This window comes from Pezoporus flaviventris, unplaced genomic scaffold, assembly GCF_033815535.1.
Source record: "Pezoporus flaviventris isolate CSIRO_AGI_PZ_B2104156 unplaced genomic scaffold, CSIRO_AGI_Pfla_v1 ptg000007l, whole genome shotgun sequence".
In the NCBI taxonomy this organism is placed as follows: Eukaryota; Metazoa; Chordata; class Aves; order Psittaciformes; family Psittacidae; genus Pezoporus; species Pezoporus flaviventris.
Window position 1 is genome coordinate 19654456 of NW_026892555.1, and position 26604 is coordinate 19681059.

Here is a 26604-nt window from a genome sequence, read left to right on the forward strand (position 1 = left end):
TGTGTCACAGGTGTTTTTTATGTATGTATTCATTGAGTTCATCTGTCTTTACACGCCTCAAAAGAATATCTTAACATAGAGAAGATAGAAAATACTGCTGCATGAATACAGGCTATTAAGTTCACTTTTCTATTGAAAGAGACCTAAACCAGAACCGGAATTACCATACACCCTTCTTTCACAGTCTACATCTCCATGCTCGTAAATGCTACTCAGACTTTCCTTTACAACAAGTTATTTAATCAATGATGTGAAATGGAGAAATCAGATGAGTGTGACTTCCCACAGCAGGTGACAATTTGTCAAGTTAAATAATAACTGAAATAAACTATTTTTGAAGTCTCTTCAAGTCTGAAAACCTGTAAGTGCTGCAGCACGATCAATCAAATCACTACCTAAACAGCACAGCTTCAAAGAGGGAAGAAAATAAAAGAACCAACACATGTATGAGAAAAATTAAAAATTCAGTAAAAGGAAAAAGCACCACTGAATAAAGATTTTGATGGGTTACACAAAGCTGGAGCACGCTGCTGTGTAAGTAATGGCAATCTTGCCATGAGGAACTCAGTCAAATTTTTATGTCTTCTCTATTTTTTGCTCTCTCATTTCTTCTGTAATAGTTCTTTTAACATGTAAAAATGCTCAACCATAATCATCAGTAGTTAGGACCAAAAGACTGCAGACTTGCTTTGTTCTCAACACATCTGCATGCTCTAAGATACAACTATTTTAACAGTGGAACAAGATATATTTTCTAGAAAATATTTTCCGAAATAAATTATAAATTATATTTTTTAAAATGCTTTCACATTTCAAAGCCATGTCAAGAACTTAATAACTAATGATTTATAGCCAAGAGAAAAAGAATGCTGGGCTAAACGTTCTTCTTGTTTTGTCCATGCAATAGTCTTTAACCTTTCCACAACAATGAGGATTAGTTCAGCAGAAAAGGTGAAAATGTTAGCATATATGTTAGTATAAAATTTCATTCTTAAGAGACATATAGATACTCTCCCAAGGCAAAAATCAGTTTCTAAATGCAATTTTACAAAAGAACCACTGAGCACCAATTTGATAGACTGCGATAACCCAATTCTCTTCAACCAGATTTCTTTAATATTTTCTCTATTATCAGAAAACATTTTTTTCTTGCCCCTAAAATAAAGATTTAATATCAAAACAGTGGACCATCATTGGAGGAACACATTAATGAACCTTTGAAATTAATGAAAGACACCCAAATCTTCAAAATCATTTGTAGTGTTTAAAATATCATTTCAGAAAACCATAACTGTTGGAAAAAGTTAGCTAGAATTTCCACAAATAAGATAAAATTCAGTTCCTAAATCAACAATCAGATTCCTAGGCAGGTGGCCTGATTTTCAAAGGCACTCATCATTCAGCAGGTTAATTTTCACTAGTGGGATGGTGAGGAGATGAAGTGTTTCTTCCTTCTGAAAAACTTGGCCACCTCCTCAGGGCTCAGACTGAGAAGTGGGGACAGATTTCTGTGGGACTGTAGCTGTGACATTGTCTGCACCAAGCTGCCTGGCTTATCCCTCACACTGGCACTACTGTCTTCAGTACAAGACTAGCTCCAATGTTATACAGCAGCCCCTGAGCAGCTGTAGTTGAAATTACAGTCAAGACCCCATTAAAGGACACAGCAGTTGATGCCACTTTACCTAGATTATTCATGCCCAATATTTCTGAACATTGATAGGTTGTGAATTTCAATGGATGGGGAGAGAACTGGGAAAAGATGGAAAGGATGTGCTTTCCTCTGGCAGACACATGCTTCCAGCTCTCACTTTTGAAAATATTAAATTTAATCTCAAACAGCTTCTCCTTATTTCCCCTCCACTTCTGTTTCTCTACTTCTTCCCTTCTGATGATCCTATCCTTAATGAAATACACATAAAAAGAACAGAAGAACAACAAAGATGCTTACATTTTTAAAGAGAATGAAAAAAAAAAAACAAAACCATAGCATATCATTGATAGAATACGCAAAACTAAATAATTATTTTTAAATTAATTAAGTAAAGTTATTTAACAATGGCCCTTTTAGTTTCTGATAGTTAATTGGGGAATTCTGTCAATTAATAGCACTTATTTCTGATACAGGATCAGATCACAAGTCCTGAATTCCTAACATAGCTAAACTGAAATTTTGATTAGAAATAAGTGGACCAGGTTAGATAAGATAAAAACTACCTTCATAGGAAGCCTTGAATTTGTTTGGACGAAGCCCTTTCCAGGCATGTTTGGACAGTAATTCATTGCTATCTACAGTAAAAAGTTAATGGCTATTTACTGAGCATATTCAGCAAATACTCCAGCTTCCAGAATGTGAAAGGATAATAGGAAACTATTTTCAAACTATAATACAAGTTTCTGTTTTCTATTTAAATTTGAAAAAGATAAAAAAAGTGCTCAGAGAAAGTGATAATGTTTTTTTAGGACACTTTTAATACTAGTCACCAAGACAATCCTTTACCTTCAGAATAAAAAATTTCAACAATTTCTAAGGCAAAACATATCTTATGGTTAAAAATGTAGTTAAATTGAAGACAGGTTCTACTGATAAATATTTTCCCTATGTAAAAATATTAAATTACTATCAATAGTATTAGGAATCATCTTAAGTTCATATGGAACCATAAATAACTACAACTGACGCACTAAAAAATTTTAATAATCATTCATAGTTCTTCCATTGCTTATATCATGAGAGAATTAATCTGGTGCCACACAACACTTTTGCTCTAGCTGTAGCTCCAGCAAAGTCCCAGAGTGAAAAGAAACATAATTAAAGAATTACAGGTTTAATGGTTTGTGTACATTTGCATATAAAAAGTTCAGACTGTAATTTAGTCAAGGTTGTAATCAATAAAACCGAGTATTAGTCTTTTTTGTTGGAATCAAAGGCCCATAAAATTATTCATGTTCATTTACCTATAGCAAAATATTCTCTCTATTATATGAAAATATTTCTTCTTTCTTACTTCAGTGAATCCCTATCTATCCTTGGATCCTGATAAGGGCATAATCACTTACACCTGATCTTTTCAGCATGCATCATAATATCTAAGAAGACATTCAGTATCATTTTATCAAGAAGCTTCAAAAGTTAGTATTTACCATCTTGTTGCCTAATTAGTGTTACCCCACAAAAGTCTACTGGCTTGATGCAGTGTGTACCTGCCTGAATATTTCTGCCAGCAGTGAGAAAGGAGTGATGTATGCAGGTGATACTCAGCCAGGAACTGGAAAAAGGTAGGGCTCTCTCTGTGACAACTATTATTGGCTTATGCCAAGTTTAAGTGACTGAAATTTAAATATTATACAGTAGATCCCTCTAAATGCTTCAGAAGATCACATCCCTTTACCTTCTAAAGAAGAACAGATGTGTCTAATTAAGAAGTGTGTCAAAAATAAAAAAATCATTCTTTACCGTTAGAAATATCTGCAAATTTAAACATTCTAGTTCTGTTACCATCTATGCATCTATGAAAACTATTTTTGTAGAAAAACTCTATCATAGCCCATACTAACACCTAAAATAGTAAGATACTTCTCATTCCACGTTGTAAGAAGTACTTTAAAAGAAATGATACTTTTATTTAAGCATATAATGTGAAAAGTGTTATTTCTCAATATCTTGGCACTTGAAATAGAGGCAGTTCATAGGAGAAAGTGGAACAAAAAAAAGAAAAAAGAGAAAGAGGTTTCTGAATTTCCATTTATACATTAAAACTACATTTGCCTTACATAAATGCACTGGTCTCCATAGAAAAAATTATTTCTTTACAAATGGAAAACATAATCTCTCACACTGCAATAAAGTGAAAATAAAAAATCTGGCTTCTAATGAAACACATCAAACATTCAGTATTTTAAATAATCAGTTATTCTTATGACCATTCAAAATCTTCTACTTTGAATTCTAAGATATCTCCATACTGAAACTGTATGGAATTTCAAAGCCTCATGTGTTCAAGTTAAGTGCTGAAGTTCAGTCCTGAAATTTTGCCTTCTAGTATAATTTGTTGCAGAGAAGTTAGACTTCCAGGAACTTTCTAATCTGAATGAAGCAAATTTTAGAAACAATGACCTCATTCTGATCTAATTTAGCTCAGTGTAACTTTGAAGCCAAAGTTGTTGAAGATGTATGAAACTGGAACAAGTGAGATTGAAATCAGGTCCCCTATCTCTTAGAATTTAAAAGTGAGAGCATTGTGAAAGTATCCCACTTGCTTGGCATCTGTGATCATGTGGAACATCCACTGTTCTTGGCAGTAGCACTCAGAAAGTGTGCTTTCTGCTCCTCACACCATGAGCTACCACACATTTTAAACCTGTGATAAGTATATTGTTTCCAAATAGACTTTATTCTCTTTTGAAACCTAAACTGTAACAGATTGGTTTCAATATTGCAGTTAACAAGCAGGTCCTGCAAGCTGTTCCAGACATGAGCACCTTTTTAATTTTGATAGTAAAAAAGTGCAATTACTCATATGTTTGTAAATTATCATGACACAGAGAAGGAAACATTATATATCCATGTTTTCAATGCCCTTGACAAAGAACAAAGAGCAACGTATTTACTCCTGTCCTGCAGAAACAGATTTCCGCTTACACAACCTGTGCTCTGCAGCTTTCAATCAACAGCACAGGGATGTTAAAGTATAAAATATCACTGGAGTATATAAATTCATCTATCCACATGTTATTTTGGGGGTGTTGGTTATGAGCAGCAGTGTGTCCAGGTGACCAAGAAGGCCAAGAGCACCCCAACAAAATAGTGTGGCCAGCATGACCAGGGGAGTGACTGTCCCCCTGTACTCAGCACTGGTGAAGCTGCACCTCATCTAGCTACTATGTTTTTATAGAAGAATAGTGAAAGTGAACAGTAAACTTAAGAACTGCACCTCTGACAAAACACAGACAAAATTGCTTTTACCACCACAGATTCCACCCACATGAGATGTCAGCCACAGTCTGTGCAAACAGATACCTCTCACAGGGTGCTCTGGAAGGTGGCTTGGAGCATGTTATGCACTTATGACTAAACTGTTTACCACTACTGGAAAATCTACTATGTCCTACTTTACATTTCCAGCAAATTAGAGCAGTATTTTGAACCACCACACACCCAGATTTCCTTGAATGAAACCTCTTTTTCCATGCAGAGATTGTCTTTTGCTGGAACCATGGAGTTTGAGAGATTTATAAAGAATTATAGGACATCAAGAAGCCCTAAATATTTGCGGAAGGAGCAGAAGGAACCCCAGCTCCAGCACAGGTCACCTCTTTGTTGCCTGTGTTCTGAACAGGGGTATGACAGCCCCAGGGACCACTGGCTTTCCTGAGCATGGCTGTGTCAAGACTCTTCAGACTGGCACTTTGGCAGACTGCAGGTGTGACAGTATTGCCACAGGTAATACTTGGGCTGTACCGCTGTTCGATTTTCTAACTCTACCTGGAAAACCTGTGGACACACACCACAAACCTGGAGCACACTGCTTCACATCTGCTTCATGCTGGCTGACAAATTATGGGGGACCTTTCAAACCTGCCTTAAAACCTATTCCTTACAATTGCACTGGAAACATCTAACTGAACGTACAAATAAAAAATACTTTAATATTCCTGCACAATAGAAGACACTTAAATTGAGAAAGCAATGGAGACAGCTTGGCCTAACTTGCACACCACAGAAAACATAGCTTCATTTGGAGCTTTGTAGGTAACATGGTTCAGTGATCACTTTACTGCTATTAATACTACAACCACTCTTACTTTATAAACCATGTTTCTAGAGCCTTGAAACTAAACCTAGTAAAACGAGATGATTTTGAGAAAGAAATGGTGAATTGAACAATCCAGAACATTTTAAAATAAGTCATTCTGATCCTTATTTTTATTGATTGAGGACTCATTTTACTGCCACTTAAAACCGCATAAAAGCACTGGCATTTCAGGAATTGTTTTTTCTCTAATATTTTAAGAAATTTTCTCCTTTCAGTAGTAGGTAAAATAGAAATATACCTAATATTTGGTCCAAAACATATTGGTCACCTTCTTTTGTTTTCTTCTGCAAAGTGTATTTCCTAACACAGACAGCAAATCCTGCCAGGAAGATACAGCCTTGGATTGTCTGCTACCCTGACTTCCAGGACTGACAACAAATATTGCAAAATGAGACACTATATATACAATTTCAGAAGCCTGTTATTCACAGCAAAAGTAAAGAAAGGTCTCTTAGATAACCTGAAAACCATCTTGGGGCCTTCTGAATAGCACAGTAAGTAAGAATTGTTCATCCTATGTACAGAAAAAGGCAGAGGCCATCTCATAAATTAGTATTCAGTTATGTGACTAATGACAGTTTTCAAGGGTATGAAGCTTTGCATAACATTTATGATGCAAAATATGCCTAATTCTGGCAGAATCTAAGTTTCAGGTAAACACATTTAGAATCTCAATTATGTCAATTTAACACTTGCTGTCGTGTTATTTCCTGACCTTTTAAAGAATAAACTGCTGTCACACCATTGGCTGCTCATCTTATTCCTGGGCTTCTCACCTCACCAAACCCCCTCTCAGCACTTCAGGTCAATGCTGCCAGGCCCATGCTCCTTGCTCAGGGAGTCCCAGCCCCTCTTTGCCAAAGCTCCCAAGCTCAACTCAGCTCAACCAGCCCTCCTGTCCTTGTCTCTGATGATACTCTTTCCAGCCACGCACTGTCTCTTCCAAACTGCTGCTTCTGCTTCTCAGTCAAACTCAGAATTCTCTAACCTAAAGAGCAGGAAGATCCAGTTCTCAGCTTCTCAGTTACCTTTGTAATCTGTTACCTCCACTTTTTCTTTCCCAAAGTACTGGTCACAGGGTTAGCATACTTGATGTACCAGCTTTGCACTCCCCTCTTCTTCCTAAACTTCCTCTTCTTGTCTGCTCACCCTTCCAAAGCCTCCTGATTCCAGTATGCCAGTCCTCAGCCTAGCTTATGACCCAAATTTCCCAGTCCAAGTATAGTTGCATTACTGTGCAGTATCTCAAGAATCTAGCTCTTCTTTTCTGCAGTTGAACCTTGTCTACAAAGCTTCTTCACCATGCCTCTGTACCTGAATGTTGTCTGGGTGCTCATCAGCTTTCTCTGCTCAGAGTTTCCCTTGCTCTCCATAGAGAGGAGGCAAGAACATTCCAAGGCAACAGTTTCTCAGGCCATTACCAAAAACATGCAGAAAAATAATGGTGTCTTGTCCCCTCCCTGAAAACAATCAGGTTGCATTCTTAAAAATCAAGGAAAAAATTACCTTAAAGCAGACAGCTACTGAAATAAGATCAGACCCAAATACTTAAAGTCACAGGCAGTCAGTAATACTTGGATGCTTTTCCCAGACCTCTGATTCCAGCAGCTTATCCATGTCTCTTTTGGAGTTGTGAAATTAAATTTTTGTATGCATTTTGTATGCTTATGCACATTCCAAACCATATACATGTATCAATCTTTTTCATTTTGGAAATGAGCTTAAAAAAGGCAAACTTTCAGCCCTTTTAAGAGCATGTGACTGTAATTTTTCCTACATTTTCAGATACTTCAGTTCTCAGACTAGTCTCCTAAAACCAATGGCAGGGCCTTGCAAAATCTCAGATGTAATTCAGCAAACAGCTTCTCCTGCAGCTCAGGCCCAGGCTGCTCCTCACAGCTGAGCAGTTGTTAATATTTATTTGCAGAACCTGTGAAAAGATACGTGTACTCTATAAAGAAAGAGATGGAAAATGAATTCATCCTCCTCTTCTGGAGAACTCATTATTATTGCATCCAAATTCACGCTATAACGTTGCCACCTTTCACCACTCCAATGCCAAATATTTTATATTTAGCATTATATCTCAGGCCAAAAAGATTTTGTATGTTGCTTAAAAGGACAGCTGAGAAATTCTCAGGTTTAGGGAGTTTTTGAAGGGCAGAAAGCTAGAACTTTATCTACTGCCACAAAAGACGATAAAGACGTTTCCAGAAATACATTAGCAGTAAAAGAAGGTATAAGAAGAATATCCACCCTTTCTTGGATGTAGGGGGGAAAAACATAGTGATAAGGGCTGAGGAAAAGGCTGAGGTACATAATGCCTTCTTTGACTCAGTCTTTAACAGTAAGACCAGTTGTTCTCTGAGTACCAGCCTCCTAAAATGGAAGAGACAGCAGGATGAACCCTCCATAATCCAAGGGAGAATGGTCAGTGACCTGCTACACCACTTAAGACACATAAATCTATGGGGCCAAATGGGGATCCACCGCAGCAGTTCTGGCTAACTGAAAGCTAGTAAATGTGATGCCCATCTACAAGAAGGGCTGGAAGAAGGACCTGGCTTTTCAGTCTGACCTCAGTGCTGGGAAGATTACGAAGCAGATCATCTTGAGTGCCATCACATGTACAGGACAACCTGGTGACAAGGCACAGTCAGCATGGGTTTATGAAAGGCAGGTCCTGCTTGACTAACTTGATCTCCCTCTACGACAAGGTGACCCATTTAGTGGATGATGGAAATGATGTGGATGTTGTCTACCTAAACTTTAGTAAAGCCTTTGATACACTTTAATCACAGCATTCTTCCTGGAGAAACTGGCTGCTCATAGCGCGGATGGGCATACTCTTCTGGGTAAAAACTGGCTGACTGGCTGAGCCCAAACACTGGTGGTGAATGGAGTTAAATCCAGTTGGTGGCTGGTCACAAGTGGTGTTGTCCAGGCTCAGTACAGGGGCCAGTTCTGTTTAATATCTTCATCAAGGTTCTAGACAAGGAGACAGAGTGCACCCTCAGTAAGTTTGCAGACAACACCACGCAGGGCAGGAGTATTGATGTGCTGGAGGGTCGGCTCTGCAGAGAGATCTGGACAGGCTGAATCAATGGGTTGAGGCCATTTGTATGAGGTTCGACACGGCTCAGTGCCAGGTCCTGCACTTGGGCCACAACAACCCATGCAGTGCTAGAGGCTTGGGGAAGAGTGGCTAGAAAACTGCTTGGCAGAAAAGGACTTCGGAGTGCTGATTGACAGAGCTGAACATGAGCCAGCTTGTGCCAATGTGGCCAAGAAGGCCAGTGGCATCCAGGCCTGGATCAGCAATAGTGCAGCCAGAAGGGCCAAGGAAGTGATCATCCTCCTGTACTGGGCACTGGTGAAGCCACACATCAAATCCTGTGTTCAATTCTGGGCTACTCACTATGAGAAAGACATTGAAATGCTGGAGAGTACCCAAAGAAGGTCAATGAAGCTGGTGAAGGGCCTAGAGCACAAGTCTCATGAGGAACAGCTGAGGGGACAGTGGTTGTTTAGCCTGGAGAAAAGGAGGCTCAGGTGAGACCTTATCAATTTCTACAACTACCTGGAAGGAGGCTTTATCAACATGGGTGTTGGTCTCTTCTCCCAAGTAAAAAGTGATAGGAAAAGAGATAATGGCCTTAAGTTGTGCCAGAGGAGATTTAGATTGAATATGAGGAAAAATTTCTCCACCAGAAGGATTTTCAAGCATTTGAACAGGCTGCCCAGGGAAGTGGTTGAGTCACCATCCACAGAGGCATTTAAAAGGTGTGTAGATGCGGCACTTAAAGACATAGTTTTGTGGTGGACATGGCAGTGCTGGGTTAATGGTTGGACTCAATGATCTTAAAGGTCTTTTCCAGCTTAAACAGTTCTATTATTGGAAATGTGTAAGTTTTGTATATTATGTGTACAAAAAATATGTTTGTAGACTATATTTTCTATGCTGAATTTCATAAAATAAAAGCTTTGTTACAACTTCCCATATATTCATTGGGTCTGTTTTCCTGAAGGCTGCTACTAAAAACAAAATCATTAACACTCAGAAGCTGATAGTTTTATTACTCATCAAGACTAAGGGGGTCAAGTTTTCACCACACTTCTTTCATGTAAGTGCATTTAACTGCTTTCACCTGTGTGTGAAATTTCCTTCCGTTATACACTACCATGCTCCTTATTTATCAGACCATGATTGCTGCTGTTGACATATGAAAATTCAGAGTTACCAACTCTAATTAATTATTTGCTTCAGAACCACTTTGATGGTAATATTAACAAAAATAGTAGGAAATTTTCTAAACCTATTCCACAAAAGCAGATGACCATTCATTAGTAAACATGCACTAGCATAACAATAACTGAAAACAGGTTATAACTACTGTACTTTAAACCAATAACATACATGAAGGTATGCAAATTAAATCTACTAATTTGATTGTTTAATCTGATGGTCTCCAATACTTTCATGCTTAATTCCTGTATTTCCACTGGGTAGTTTGGGAATCATTTCAATTAATCTTAGCTTTTCTTTCTGACAATGGAGTAACTCCAACACCATGAATCCTAAATAGCACTAAAACAAGAAGCACTGTAGCCCCACAGCAAAAAGAAACCTCCATCAGTCACTTTAAATTTGTTTAGAAACTCAAATGGGTTAACTTCATACACACAGGGTTTTTTGCAGATCAGATTCTCTTTAACCAGCAGCAGCCAGCGTGAAAGTGGCATAACCTCTGTATCATGTGCTCTAGTTAATTCAACAGAAATACTGTCATGAACCCACACTTGATCCATATCAAATATGCACACATTGTGATCCAGGAGTACAAAAATCTGGTATTCATGGACACAAAACCACGGTCTTATATGACAGCCCAGCTTTAGATACTGTGCAGATTTAACTAACAGGTTTTTTCAATAGGTATGTTTTTCCTTCAGCATATATAATACTTCTAGTAGCTGTTATGTTCTTTTCCATGTAAATCATTAAATTTAGATTTAAGTCAATGAAACACAGAATCAGACGACAACTCCCCTCACAACAAACTTGAGTCACCTATGAAGCACTGTAGGTATGTCACTACAATCAATTCTTATAGGTAAAACATACAATGGAATGGAAACTAAACCACATCCATATTGAAACAGTCAAAAAGTTAGAAATCTTACCTTTTTCACTAACACTTTCACTTTCAATCTCTACGTCATCACAACTTGTATACTCCGGAGTGGATGCCAATTCTTCTTCAGAGCTACTTAATGAAACCTGGCGCATTTTACCTCCCTTTTTTGTTTTATGAGGCTTTGGTGGTGGAGGTCTGACAGATTCAGACTGGTCTGAGCTGAGTGAATCATTCCGTAACATGGTCTCCATCTTTTCACGTTTTGTTTTCCGTACAGCAGAATTGGGATCCAAATGGTGTTGTTTCCTTAATGAATCAGAACGCCTCATGTCTGGTCTATCCAAAGGAATTGGACTCCTCCTAGGTGTAGGAGGGCTATGATTTGTGGTCCTCTGACGACCGGGACTTGGTCCCTGAGCCTCTCGAGTTCTTTCCATAGAGTATGAACGCTGATTTTCCATGGCAGCCCTGCGCTCAGATACTGATCTTTGCCTGGATGGTCGTTCCATTCTCAGCATGGACATCCGAGAATCTTCCAACTCAGTATTTGCGAGTGAGACATCACTGTGTCTCCGTTCATGGCGTGCTCGGGACACTTCGGCATGGATACGCATTTGTTCCTCATATGGTTGTGGCTTGACAGGATAACGAGCCAAATTAGGATCACTTCGGTATCGTGCCTGGTATTCCTCTTCCCTCCGCTGCCTTTCATATTCTTCCCTGTTTTGTGCATCTTCCTCTTCTACCGAATACTCCTTGGAACGCCTGCGACTCCTTCTGTTCGAATCTCTATAATCACCCAGTTCAGGTTCTTCATATAACTGAGGCCCACGCTGTGACCGCCTATCTGAATAATCTGATGGTGACCTGGGCATCGCACTGTCTGATGTAGCATACTGTGGATATTCGTCTCGCTCGTCCCTTTGATCGTATCTTCTATTCTGTTCTCTTGATATTGATGGGCTTCTTTTCCTAAGGAAAGGAAGGAAGAGAATTTTGTCAATATTTCTTGTAACACAAATATGCAGTTAATGCTAATTAAATAATAAAATGATCATCTGATTAAAAAAAAAGTTCATTGCATTTCTTTGTGAATGCACTCATGTATTTTCAATACTAAACTAAAGAAAAAGTATGTCATGCTACAAATCTGCTTATGGTGCACAGTTTAAATCAAAAACAGCTTTAAAGGAAAAATGCTAATACAACATTATGAAATATAGAATACAAACACTTACTCTACTTTGTAGTTGTAACTGCTTTACAAGTACCAAAATTTTATAATCCTTTGTAATCATTTTATAGCAACTTGACTATAAACTTCTGTTTCATAGGGTTTTATAATCACCGTAGAAATTAAGTCTAGATGGACCATTCAGTTGGTTTGATCTTCTAGCAACCATTATGGCTTAACAACATACGTATCAGTTCCCACAGAACTATAATGTGTGCCAAGGGCAGAGAACAGGACAAAGAAAGATCCAGTGGCAGCACTTATCTAAACCCAGTGAGCTCAGAAGACCTAAACTCAGAAAACAGAACATTTCTTGTGTTGCACAGAAGGGAAAGAGCTTCAAAATCCTGACCTCTGACTTGGCAAAAAAAAAAAATAAATAAATCCTTCCCATGCCTTTAGGGATGGCAATATTATTAGTCCAGACATTTGATCAAGACAGACCAGCCAGATAGCAGAATGGAGTTCCTGTACCATATTATGCATTGACTCTTTGTCATCAATGAAATCTAGCCATAAACAACTTCTGAGGTTTCAGAAAAAAGGTTAAAAAAAAAGAATTATCAGCAGATGTTCTTTCCTGACATTGACAAATGATTGACTGAAGCATGAAGCATGTCATTTTATTACATGCAATATTTTAATAGAGGATGTGCCTGGAATATATTATGAATATTATATGTTCTGGGTTTTTTTGATACAACGTTATTTGCTACTTGATTATAGGGGATCAGTTAAATAGGGAGTAGTGAATCATAGTGAAAAAACAAACTGGAATGTCAGATCCTGCCTTTATCAATCTTAAAAGGATAATGAGCATTTAAAATGCTACATCCGGATTCATACCTAGTTCTTCACCCGAGAGGGATCTGAAGGAGTTGCCTACATGAAACTGGAGCAAAGATCCCAGATGTGGATAAAAGAGACTTGGAGGCAGGCCTTCTCTGGGATAAGACAGATCAGCTTAAGCTTTAAGTAATGAAAATATGTATGTGAATCTATGTTTGTATTATCAGCCCTTTCCTCTTATATTTAGTTCTATCTTTAAGATCCCTTTGCAAATGGTTTTCTACCCTCACAGATAGCCAATGATCCTGAAGGGCAGCCTTACAGGCAACAAGCAGAAGATCCTGCCTACTTTGGGAAGAACAGGAAAAAGGAGAGCAAAGACACAGCTCTGTTGTTGCCACAGTTTTCCTAGAAGGGATAAGGAAGGGAAAGGCTTCAACTTAGTAAAGGGAAAAGGAAAAACAGGCTCTCCTTGGAGCCCAGGAAAGTAGAAAGGGCTCTGCTTAGCTAGTAGGAGAGAAGAACGCTTTTCTCAGTCAGAAAGGAAATGCAGTCTCTGCTCAGCAGGGGAAAACCACCACTGCCTGAGCAGAGTGTGCGCAAGGGGGTGACTGGCAAATTGATATCCCATCTTAGGTACTGTACAGGGTCATTAAACTGTGCTTGAAAGATCTGGACCCAGTCTTGCCTTATAAATATTAAAGTACTTTATCCTCACAGCAGTAGCTACAAATAGAAAACTAATTCAATCTTGCAAAAATGCAACACTTCCTGTGAAGCATGACAAGTAATACAAGCATCGCTGGGATGCCTGCTCGATTATGGTGTAGCTAACATGTCCTGTCTGTCTTATTAAAGTGTCATGTTAGTACCAGAACAAGTCATGACCTCTGTAAGTTTAACAAAAACTCTGTGGATTCTGCTATGAAGGCCTGTAAGTTGAATCATTCTAATGTGATATGAAAAGAGTTTTGTTAAGTTTAAAACCAAAATAGCCAGGAACAGACAATTAGGACAACAGAACTACCAGAACCCAGTTAGTTTGCATAGATGTTTTCATTAAGATAACAGAGATTAGATGTAGAAGTGTTCTTTAAAGAAACTAAATACTTTTCATTTAAATACTTCAGCTGATGAAAAATATGCCACATCCCAAGCTACATTGTTCCAATAGCAAATCACTCACATCACTGAAAATTTTCTGACACACCACCAACAAAAATGTGCTTAATTTCCCCTCACCAATTCTGACCCTATAGGCAAAATCTTTTATCTCCATGCAAATCCAACTGGAATAAATGGTACTCAACAGATCTGCATTCACCCAAGGATCTCATTGCAAGATTGAGACCTGTGCACATGGAATGTACACATACTCTACTGTTAATACACTGTGTATACTCAGTGTGTATTACATATGAATCAAGCCTGTCATTTTAAAAATACCTGCTACCAACACAGCTGTGCAATGCATGGTATACCTTTTAAACCAGTGCTATTAAATCACACTAAGAGGAACAGTACTTCTATGGCCAGTCACTACTATTAAAAATCTGCTCTTATTTTTAGATCACAAGCTAATTCTCAATCACCTTCATGAGCCTTTGTCTAATCCATTTCTCATCATTAACTACCTGAAAGATACCTTTATAAAGGCCTTTCTTCCTGTACCTCCATCTAGATACACGATAGCAAACAACTGTCTTTCCAGGACTTTCCTGGAATATTAGAAGTTAAGAGAACTTTAAATGCGTGTCAACAGCTGTGATATGCACCATCCAGCTGCCAGTTCAACTAAGCACTATATACCTGTCAGAAGGATTAACCTTTTTCAGAAAAGGTTACCACACCACTGAAAAACCCTCCCCTCTGTTGTGATGACTGCTTCTTTGAAGCAACAATAAATAAAATATTATGGCTAGAAAACTACAGAACCTGCACAAAAATCTTCATCAGGAACATTCTATGAAAATTATTTTTTCAGATCTAGCAACTGAGACTTATTTTCTACTAATTATCACTGATTTGTTTTTTTTTCACTTGTTATTTATCAATACATGACATTCAGTGTTTTAACACGCAATTTTACACTGATGGAAACTTATTTGCAATTCACGACAGACATCACCAGTATTATGAAAAAGTTCAGGTTGACTGTTCATAAAGCTAAATTATTCAACTACCCTACACTACAATAGGCAGTAAGTACTTAAATATTATATAGAAGAATATAAGGCAGCTATTTCACTTTGATAGCTCTGAATTCAGTAATGGAACTAAACAGCTTGAAAGCCTTTGACATACCTTTGTATTCTTCCTTGAGGAGAAAATACTATTTTGCTTTGATTTAGATTTTTTAAAAAACAACCCGTGTGTACTGAGAAAAATGAAATTTTCAAAGGCAAGTTTCCATCACATTTCAAAAGCATTGTAATATATAAAGTCAAAACTAGATCCCAGACCTTTCTTACTGCTGATCTTGTTCTCAGCCAATAAAAGACATGTTCAAACTGGAGAAAAGTTTCAAGAAAATCTCATTCTAAAGATATGTTCAAACATATGGGTACCTGAGTTCACCTACATTTACTTTGAAAATTTTCTATATAAGAAGTTTTGTGAGCCATCATAAACTACTTGAAACTGACCATTGGTCAGCTACTTGTAAGACCTAATAAAAATTACTAGACAATGCTTTAATATTGTGTTCATTGTTTCCTATAAATTAGCAAGGATTAACATTGACTGGAAAACCAGAACTAAAAATATTTCTCCTGCACATACAGTAATTTTGCTTAACTTTTTTCAAAATGTGATCCTTTCAGTATGATAGGATAATTCAGAGTAAGTAAAAATTCACATTTCCCACTGGAACGCTGTCACAAAAGCCATGCAAGAGACATGGCTTCTAGTCAGAGACCTCACCAAATACACTGAGCACAGCTTTGACTACCCTTTAGTACATGTTTCCTGTCAGGAAAACAGCATTTGTTGGCCTGAGTGTAAGAATAGTTTTACTATTCTAAACTTTTATATTTCTATGTGTTGGATTCAGCAGACAGTCAGATACTTGTTTTGAAACAACAGTGACAGGGAGCAGATTAAACACCACCATGACACCTTGCAAAAACAGATTTTAGGCTGCAAGAACATGAGCTGAACAGGTGCCGGACCTTGCAGCCAAAACTGCCATGAGTGCAACTAACCCAGAATTTTGCTATGCAAAATTAAGATCTGGTTGCCTGTCTCAGGGCGGGTCCTACGCTCACTCTTAGGTACTCTGATGAAAGCATTTCCATAGACTTCCTTTGCCATACTGAAGAATCTGTAAAACATTTCCTTATTTTTTGGCAGTGTTTTTTAAGAGACTAGCTGGTATTGATTTAGCTGGTATTGATTTAACTCCTTTTATCATTCTTTGCTGATAACTTTTGTTTTTGCTGAGTCACATTGGGCATGAGAAATCATTCTGCACACTCTCCAAAGCAGCTATGGCTGCAGCTCATTGCAAAAAAAGAGATTCTTCTGACTGAAACAGTTCCAGTTTCTACCAAGACCTCTTTTTGCAGCTCTTCCATGCTGTCTAGTTTTATTTTATATAAATTTCTAATCAGTCTGCTCCCCTTTGCTTGTTTTTTTTACACAAACACCCCCCCCCAGAAAAAAAAATGAACGTAAGCGACCAATGCACAATTTGCAAGTTAACTAATTTAAAAAGCCTACTATAATAAAAGGTTATTTCTTGACCAATATAGTTTTAAACAGGCTGCCCTGAAGTACATCTAACACTTAGATATCTAAGCAAATAACTAAAAAAAGTCCAAGACATTCATTCATTCCTCATTTCAGCCATGCCTTGCAAATTTTATTTTATAGAAGCCATATTTTGAACCGTTAAAATACCTTCCAGCTAAATATCTCCAAACAATAATGAATTAAGTTTACAATGATGATTATAAAATTTACTGAAGCATGACAGTGATCTGCAGATGTTGATCTCAATTAGATTTTATCTGAAAATATAATTCACTGACTGCAGGCTGATATCAACGGAATGAAAGGAAATCTGTAGTAACAAAACATTAACATAATTAAATTCACCACTGATAACAACTTTGCTTTGAACTTGACATGACTGAACAGACATAAAACAATACAATCACTTCAGAATCACATTTTTTCTGTACAAACAATTCAGCAGAAATTCAGCATTGCAGCTTTCAAGGGCTAATTTCAGTTCATGGGGGGAAAAGAGTTATAACATGGAAAAAGCAAGGAACTTCTTAACATAACTGGTGATTTTAAGTATCCCTTGCTAATCTACAGATATTTAGGTAATGTGGTTGGTTTACCTTTTTTTATTACATCAAGAACATCACAGATAGATGGGAAAATGGGACTACCACTAGAAATGGTTTGTCCTCCTTTGAGTTTTCAGTAGCCCTTATATCTTATAATTTGATTTTAGAGAACTGCAAAGAGAGAAATAAAATAACCATACTTTAATCTTACTGCTTATTCAGCTACACTGATGAAAGTTTACCTTTTACAAAGAGGTTATACATCCTGAGAATTTTCTTTATTTCTACTTTTGGACATTTTCATAGTTAATATTTTGTTAATTATTTCCACTTACTATATAAACAACAAATATCTCACCTACTTCTTCAATAAAATCTTATGTTAAAAAAAGCCAATCATCAAAAAAATGCTAAACGGATTAAATTGCTTTCAGGAATAATTGGTCAGAATGTGCATTCTAGTTATCTGTCTCAGTACTGACAGCATAGAAATCATCTGCAGAAGGGTGGAATCAATTAACAGCTGCCATACAACAGGATTCAAAAGCATTTAAAACCTAGGGTTCTAAAAGAATAGTAGGTCACGGAAATATTAAAACGTAAGAATGAGTTAATACAATACTGAACTGTTACTAAAAAGGATTTAAAATAAAATAAATACAAGAAAATTACATAATACTATATATTATTTTTATGGAAATAAATCCACATTTTAAAGAAGTATTTTGTCACAGAAAACAACACAATCTAAAATACTAGTTTAAAGAAAGCACAAGTATTTGTTAAAGATACTATTCTTCCAGATCGGAAGCACAATAAACTTTTTCAGTACTTCCACTGATTTTTTTTTTTTTTTTTTTAAGTAAAAATTATCTTCCTAATCATCCCCCAAAGAACACAAAATGCTGAGCATTACGCATTGTTTTCATAGAACACATTCAGCGTCTCTCTTCCCTGCTTTACCTTTTGATCAGCCACTGCACATCTGGAAAGTTGGAGGCCTCAGGATCATAAGAATTCATCAATTTCTGTTCTGGCTAGGTTTTCATTTAATCCTCTAGTGAAATCATAGGAACAGTCTCTTAACTTTGAGACAAAATTTTTATATATATTTTACAATCCTTTTCTTTCCCAAAAAATGTAATTACAAAATATAAGGCACCTAGGAAAAAAACAAGTCTAGAAACAGCAGCAAATCAAGGCAGAGAGCTGACCCAATGGGAAGATATTTAGAGCATAAGAGGAGTGTTACAGTTTAATGCTGTTATCATGTGCTGTATATAGCTGGAGGTCAAGTAAGAATTTACCCTATAAGGAGGATTACGGTACTTAGCTGATTAGTGCCTTGCTACAGTGTTATTGCCTACCAATGTACATGCTGGTCAAGGCGTTTAATTTAGACCATTTTTAAAATTGTGCAGTTTCAGTATTTCATGTTTTGTGCTACAAGGTCCAGCATCATCTTTGTGTTCCAAGTCTTAAATGAAAGTACATAATAGCTATTATTCTTAGTTTGTAAGTAGTCAAATTTTGACATGATTTTGAACTGTTAGGCTAAAACAACTGTGGCACCTACATCAGCCTGATGTGCCAAACATACTGCAGAACTGAAAATACATTTTTTTACATACCAGTAATAAAACAACAATGAAAATCAGTGGACTAATTATTTCTAGCAACAGTTATCAGAACTTGCTTTCAAAATATGGTGAGAATATGAAAATAATAGCAAGCAAATATGTAGACAGTCTCATTTGCATTTAATTGTTATAAAAACAGTTTTCCACAATTTCACAAGCAATGCATCTTCTATCCATTCAATCTACCTTACAAATAAGTTATGTTTAATATAAAACACCATACCCCAGACAAATTTGCCTATAATAATTTTAAGCCGTGACAAAGTGGCATGACATGGGAAAAATACAGACTTAGCAGCAACCTAGATTTTCTCAATAATAATGCTTTCACATTCCTAGAAAAGGCATTCTGACACCAAAGATATTTCCCTCAGCCGTCACAGAGAATATATGATAATACATTTCATCTATACATCATTGCATCTAATTTTGAGTCTAATCTTTTTGAAGTGTTTCAATTTCTTACCACAGGGGTGGTTCAGCAGGTGCTTTTCCCAGCAGTTGAAAGTATCCTGGTTTTTCAAAGGAAACTTTTAAGTCAGATGGAGACTTTTTTTTTTTTTCAAAGAACACTCCGTTATTACTAGAGTGTTATCACCATTAAATATAAAAAAAAAGAGCTTCTTCAGTAATGAGAAAGCAGCAAAAAATATCAGCAACATGGACACTCATACGAGAACTGGTTTTGCCTAATAACATCTCTGCAGGCTGTTCTGGATTGCTGAACTCCTAAAACTGTAACTTTACTAATGAATGTGAGTCACTGTATCTTTTCTTTTTTCTGTTTTATGTATCCACAATTATAATGCAAGTGATACTATACAATGAATTTCTGTTTTAATATACCTCCGTGTTTCATATTTCAGTCTGTAAGACATGAAATACGTCATACTGAGGTGTTTTGAAATCACACAGTATCACAGTATGCTAGAGATTGGAAGGGACCTCAAAAGATCATCTAGTCCAATCCCCCTGCCGGAGCAGGAACACCTAGATAATGTTACACAGGAATGTGTCCAGGCGGGTTTTGAATGTCTCCAGGGAAGGAGTCTCCACAACCTCCCTGGGCAGCCTGTTCCAGTGTTCCGTCACCCTCACTGAGAAGAAGTTTCTTCTCAAGTTTAAGTGGAACCTCTTGTGTTCCAGTTTGTACCCATTACCCCTTGTCCTATCATTGTTTGCCACTGAGTAGAGCCTGGCTCCATCCTCGTGACACTCCCCCTTTATATATTTATAGACACTAATAAGGTCACCCCTCAGTCTCCTCTTCTCCAAACTATAGAGACCCTCAGTCTTTCCTCATAAGTGAGATGCTCCACTCCCTTAATCAACTTAGTTGCCCTGCGCTGGACTCTCTCCAGCAGCTCCCTGTCCTTCTTGAACTGAGGGGCCCAGAACTGGACACAATATTCCAGATGGGGTCTCACCAGGGCAGAGTAGAGGGGAAGGAGGACCGCTCTCGACCTACTAACCACCCCCCTTCTAATACACCCCAGGATGCCATTGGCCTTCTTGGCCACAAGGGCACAGTGTTGGCTCATGGTCATCCTGTCGTCCACTAGGACCCCCAGGTCCCTCTCCCCTACACTGCTCTCTAACAGGTTGTTTCCCAACCTATACTGGAACCTGGGGTTGTTCCTGCCCAGATGCAGGACTCTACACTTTCCCTTGTTATATTTCATCAAGTTACTCCCTGCCCAACTCTCCAGCCTGTCCAGGTCTCGCTGGATGGCAGCACAGCCTTCTGGCGTGTCAGCCACTCCTCCCAGCTTAGTGTTGTAAAAGAGCAAGCAGAAAACAACTGCTGTGAAAATGTCCATTTTCTTCAGCAATGGGAGGTAAAGGTGCACTATTAAACTCAGTGAATTAAATCAGTGGTGGCTCATCCATGAATGGCGGGTTGTTTGCAGCAACTTCTCCAAGATGGAGCCGGAAGGCTGTGTTCATGCTAGGGAACATCAGCTGGACTACTATGAAATGAAATAGGTGCATTCAGTAATTTGGAAATTGCCATGGTACATGGCAATTCAATTGTCATTATCAATACGCTGGTGAGATGGGATTAAACGTGTGTGCTTTTAAAGCAGTACCCGTATTTATACAACATAGAAGCAGACCACAACTTTAAAGAAGAATAATTTGTATTTCTGTAATAAGCTATAGAACCTATATTATATACTGGTAGGACATGATTTCACAATGTTTATCAAGCTAAAAGAACTTGCTGCTCAAGAGTTTAAGTTCTGGCCTCGCAATCCATAGTCCTCATGTGAGCCCAAATGTGCAGGACCTAACAGTTCCAACTGTCTAGACAGAGCTCCTTCAGATTAGATTCCAGGGCTCACACACGTAGTTGGGATGTCCACCATGTCAGTGCTGCTGGGTTTTCAGAGATGCTGTGTGAAAAACTTCCCACCATACTACCATGTTGTAATGACATCATGTGCATAACAGCAACCTGGTTTCTTGAAATATCAGCAGATAGCAGAGACATCTTCAGATACCCAGTTCACATCCCTGAATCAGGTATTTCTACCAGAGAGATTTTGCTTTTCTACAATGCTAAGACCAGTTCTGGATATTCCCGCCTTTTGGTTTCTAATCATCTGCAATAGATTATGTATTCTGTAAAAGAGGCTCAACATGCAGCTTTCCAAAGAAGAAAATTTATTCCTAGGTCTCCATAAAAATCCATATGGAAGATGACTAGTTACTCTACAAAGTGTGTGGGAGTGACCACTTGGAAGTAAAAAGGGTAACCCTGGTTGCCTAGCAGTTTTTATACGGAAAAGTAGAATCCAGCCAGAATGACAACAGTATAGAACATACAGAGGAAAATACCAACCTCTTCTAGAAGAAAGCAAACCAGGGTTGAGTAGTCCTTGCAGAACTACTAGAAACACAATAGCTATAGAGAAAATTCACTGAAAAATTTAACTGTGTTCCTTCAAAAAAGGCTGTGGGGGAATCAAAGGAATTTTAAAATGAAGCAACAAAAATAAACCTAGTTTTGTAACGTAAACAAGGTCTTAGATGTATTCTGCATTCTATTGCAATGAAGCTAGCCTTAATTACTTTAGTCTTACTTTAAAAAGAAAATAAGATGCCAGCATTTTATATTCCACAGGAGAAATGAATGCTCACTTTGTAATTCCATGAATATATAAACACCCTAACTAACTTGGGCATTACAGTTCCTGTCACCAATATAACTTGCCTTACCCAAAATGCTAGTTTTCAACAGGAGTCTCCAAATTCAAGATACAAATTATTATATTCTAACTAAAGTTCAGGGCTACATTTTAGACCATTCTGGACCTAGCATTAGTCATTCTTCCATCAAAAGTAGCATTTCTAAAAAGGTATGACAATTAATAAAAGCAAAGCCAGTCAAGACCAACTAGACTCAATTAGCAAATAGCTGAGAAACACTGAAAAGGAATTTTCCAAGTCATACAGGTTCTCAGCATCTTTGATAACAAAAGTCTATTATAAAAATTATAGAGTACTCTCAATAACTCAGTCTTAAATAGAATGGGAGCAATCAATTAAGAAAACACAGTCAAAGGAACAGAGGGAAAGCGATTAAGGAAAATGATGATTTAAAACATTTTGTGAAGACACACAAGAAAGCTTTTAGAGATCAGTGATGCCTTCATCACTCTCAGTATTGTTATTGTCAGATTATTGGGATAGGTCGTATTTGTTAAGCTAACCTCTACTTTCATTGTTGAGCTAATCAACGAGAAAGGTTAAATGTACGCTCACTGAAGCACTTTTCAAGCATGACAGCAAGGGATATCAGGCTGGGGAGCCAGGCTGACTTCACAACAGACTACAAAAAGCATTCAAGATGCTTGAGTTGATGGAGCAGAAAGCAAAGATCAAGTTTTCATAATTTTAGAGGAGAAAAACAATCAAATTGGATAGTTGGGCAAATTTGGCCTTTCCAATTGGTAAAGATTATTTCATGGTATATAGCAATTTTGAAACGCATATCCAGGTGAACTATCACAAAACAGTTACAAAATTAATAGATTCATATATAATAATGAGAAAAAGATAAGCACGATCCCATAGTTTGTTGTCTTTACTTCACAGGATGTTTTTTTCCAGAAATTAGATTAATGCTGGATATAACAGAAACTTTGCTGAGAAGGAAAAAAAAAAAAATCAAATTAATTGATTAAGTTTGGCCTTACTGTGACACCAAGCTCATTTATCCTCATCATTAGGGTGATACTTCCCAAAGCAACGGGTTGGTTTTTTTGTTTTATATGGATGATATTATATGCTCTTAATAACACAACCTGAAGGACTTTTATATTTCCACTATCTAGTCATTTCCCTGCATTTCCCTGTAGATGCTGTAGCAAGGTGAGAAGTACCAATAATATTCAGTTGGGATTATGAGTTTGATTTATAAATACATAAATACTGGGAGGAGGGAAACACAGGGCAAAAGGAAGTGGATAATTACAACCATGTTAAAAAATTCTAGCCACAGATATAAACAGTTAAAATACAGATAAAATCTTGAGTGAATTTCCATCATCAATATATCATAGAAAAAACTGGGTTTCTAAAAGGTAGCTTTGTGAAAAGTGGACAGAAATATATTACTGCGCTAAAGGTTATAGACATTTCTTCTTCGGCCCTTTTCACCTGCTTGGACCAGTTTAGAAATACTTCAATAATACATTAGAGACTAACCCTGAATGGAAAATTCAGGTGCAGTTACTGATCAATAGAGTAAAGGCTAAAAACTGACATTAACAATAGACAGGCATTTCCCAGCTGGCATTTGCTCAATATTAACAAAATACTGGACATATGAAGAAAAATTCCAGTTTAGAAAAAAAAAAGAGACAAAAAAAAAAAAAGGTATTAGATCAGTTTAACTGAAAGTAGAAACTTTACCTCAAGATTTGACTTCAAAGGGTATATGTTATATCCATGTTATAAAAAGGACATTCCATGTTACAAAAATACTATACTAAAGCATACATTTCTTTTCAAAACCAGAAGAACTTCATGACCTATTTTGTCCTTCTCAGTCATTTAAACCAACGAGAAGCATTTTATCATTGCTTTATGTGCCACAACTGCTTTATGTTGCTTATTGTTTATTCTGCACTGCAACTGCTCTTGTGCTATGTGACAACTCTGTTCCACTACACAGTTTAACCACATCCAGCAAAGTTAGACTGCACCAGACTTAGGTGCAGCAGGATAGTTCCTTTAAGTGCAAAATCCCTAGAGTCTACAGACACAAGTGCCTGCCCAGTTTCACTTATGCTGCTTTGACTGTAGCTGCCCTATTCTGTGCATACTTTTGCCATAGCTCTTCCTTAAAGCACTGGCTTCAGGGAATGTTGAGTGGAAATTTTTCATGTTACTGGAAAAAATAGGACAAAAGAAGTCAAACTTCTGAAGTCATTAGAAATAACATGTATTTCTGCAAACTGAACATGGAAAGCATGTTCATAGCAAAGAGATGCATTATTATGCATTATTATGACAGGCATTCTTTGTCAAGACTCATCAGAGTCAGGCTTACCGGCAAAGACTGGTCTAGCAAAATACTTACTTAAGGACTTTGCAAAGCTGGCAAAGTCTGGCAATTATATAATTCAGCATAATTTAACTTCATATGAAATTCTGTTTTCTCTCTTTCTCAACAAGTTGCCTTAAAAGAACACTTACTGAATCAGAAGTCGTTATCAAGTCAGGTCAGCCTAACAGTGGTAGGGCCATGTTGTCTCACTTCCTGCAAACAGTACTTTTTTAGTTCAAAAATTCTGGATGTAAAAAAAAGAGTCTCACTTACACAGGAACCTAGACTTGACATTTCAGTTCCAGATTATCAGGGATAATGGATCTATTCATCACCTAAAATAAAGTGATTAAAGATTGTAACAAAAACAGTGAGATGATTGGCATTTAATGCAAATTATGTATAATCAGAGGAACTAGCACAGGAGCCTATAAATACTATAAATAAACAACGTAAGAACCTGGACTAGGAACTTCTTCAGGACTACTCTGCTATTTTCTTAAAAGTACAGGGGAGCTGCAAGCAAACACAGAGATATACATGTTATTGAAGTGGACCAAAATGCTTTCATTAATTACTTTATTTGGAATTTGTATGTCTTGCAGTTGGTATTGAGCACTAGTTGACATATTGGGCAAAGATGCTCCTGAAGGACTGAAGAACATGATCTATTCTAAATATAGGGAAGTTGTACACAAAAAGTTGATCAAATTTTGCTTAATAACAAGTTGACAAAAGGATACAGCTGTAAATGAGCATTACAACCTTATAAAAACTGCCAAAAGAAATAAAAATTAAAAAAAAAAATAAAAATAAAAAAGCAGTGCTACAGATGACAGACAGAAATATCCAGGATAATTCTAATCTGAATTTCTGGCATTACTTTACATTCTCCATAATAGCAATGTTTGTGGGAAACAAGAAGGGAGTGTTGTACACTGCTCCTGTACACTGTCTAGGATCTGGGACCTGCTGCATCTAAGTATGGGCTAAGTAACTGTGCAGGAACAAATTGTGATACTCTGGTTTATTTAGTTGCCTAGACACATGTCCAGAAATACTCCCACTCTTATGATGTTTCTTATCATTTCCACTCCAAAATTTTCAAATATCACAGTGTTATTCATAAACTTTGTCTTCTAGCTTCCTATGACTGGGAATGATTTTACCCTTACTCTTCCTTCTTAGAATGGATATCGCCACAAAGCATCTTGTAGTCTGGAATAGGACAGCATTTCTTGCCTTCAGTATTTGATATGTCCTAGTCTATGAACTCAAAGGAGAGGCTTAGCTGAAAAACATATGTCCTAATCTAATGCCTGAGACTAGCAGCATGTCAGTAATTTATTATCTATATTATAAAATTTATTTATTATATAACATGACAAAAATTTAGTATATATGTAATAAAAAAAAAACACATTATTTCATTAGAGAATCTGTTTGCATCAGGCCTCACAATAAAGTATATTTTTAAAGCATTTATTTTTAGAGCCTTTTCCTGAGAGATCATGCTATCTTTTCAGGTCTTTTTTTACAACAACCCATTCTGAGAGTAAGCACAAAAAAGCAGACTTTGGATTGAACTTTATCTCTTCATATGAGCCAGACTTAGGGAGTCTTTTCTCAAGTAATGATTCGGTATCAGCGTAAGAGAGAAAACTGGAACACATTGATATCAGAAGTGGATACAAAACAAATAGCAAGATTAGAAAAGGCAATTTAAATTTGAAGGCTCCCAGAATTCTTTGTTTGAGGTGACACACACTTTTTTCACAGTAAGGAGTACACTAAGGAGTCGTGGTACAATTATTAATAATTACTTTTACAGTGAAACGATTTAACATGCTTCCTTCACCATTCTTTTGTAATATTATGTGCATAAGAATGCACATTATTGCAGAGTGGAAGAATATCTAGCCTCAAACACAAGTTCAGGGAGAAATCACAAGTACGAGAATACTTAAGCAGCAGCTCGGCATACAAAGCCTCTCGTGTTGCCATATAAGGAAGTTTCAGCACTGACTGTCCATGTTCTCTTGTGCAGAAGCCACAACGCATGTAACAGCAATGAACACTAACTCTGCTCAGAAATAACATTTAAGTCTTTTGAATTTATTACTTTAGTAGCA

The 26604-nt window shown here is 37.1% G+C and overlaps 1 protein-coding gene across 49 annotated transcripts in view; it reads right to left on the reverse strand.

Moving 5' to 3' along the window:
- The window catches only part of RIMS2 (regulating synaptic membrane exocytosis 2), a 457644-nt gene that overhangs the window by 259991 nt on the left and 171049 nt on the right, over positions 1-26604 (reverse strand). For all 49 annotated transcript variants that reach the window (XM_061447907.1, XM_061447901.1, XM_061447897.1 and 46 more), the window contains one exon: positions 11001-11926. In XM_061447907.1, the coding sequence (XP_061303891.1) occupies positions 11001-11926 (926 nt within the window). The remainder of the gene's footprint in view (positions 1-11000; positions 11927-26604) is intronic.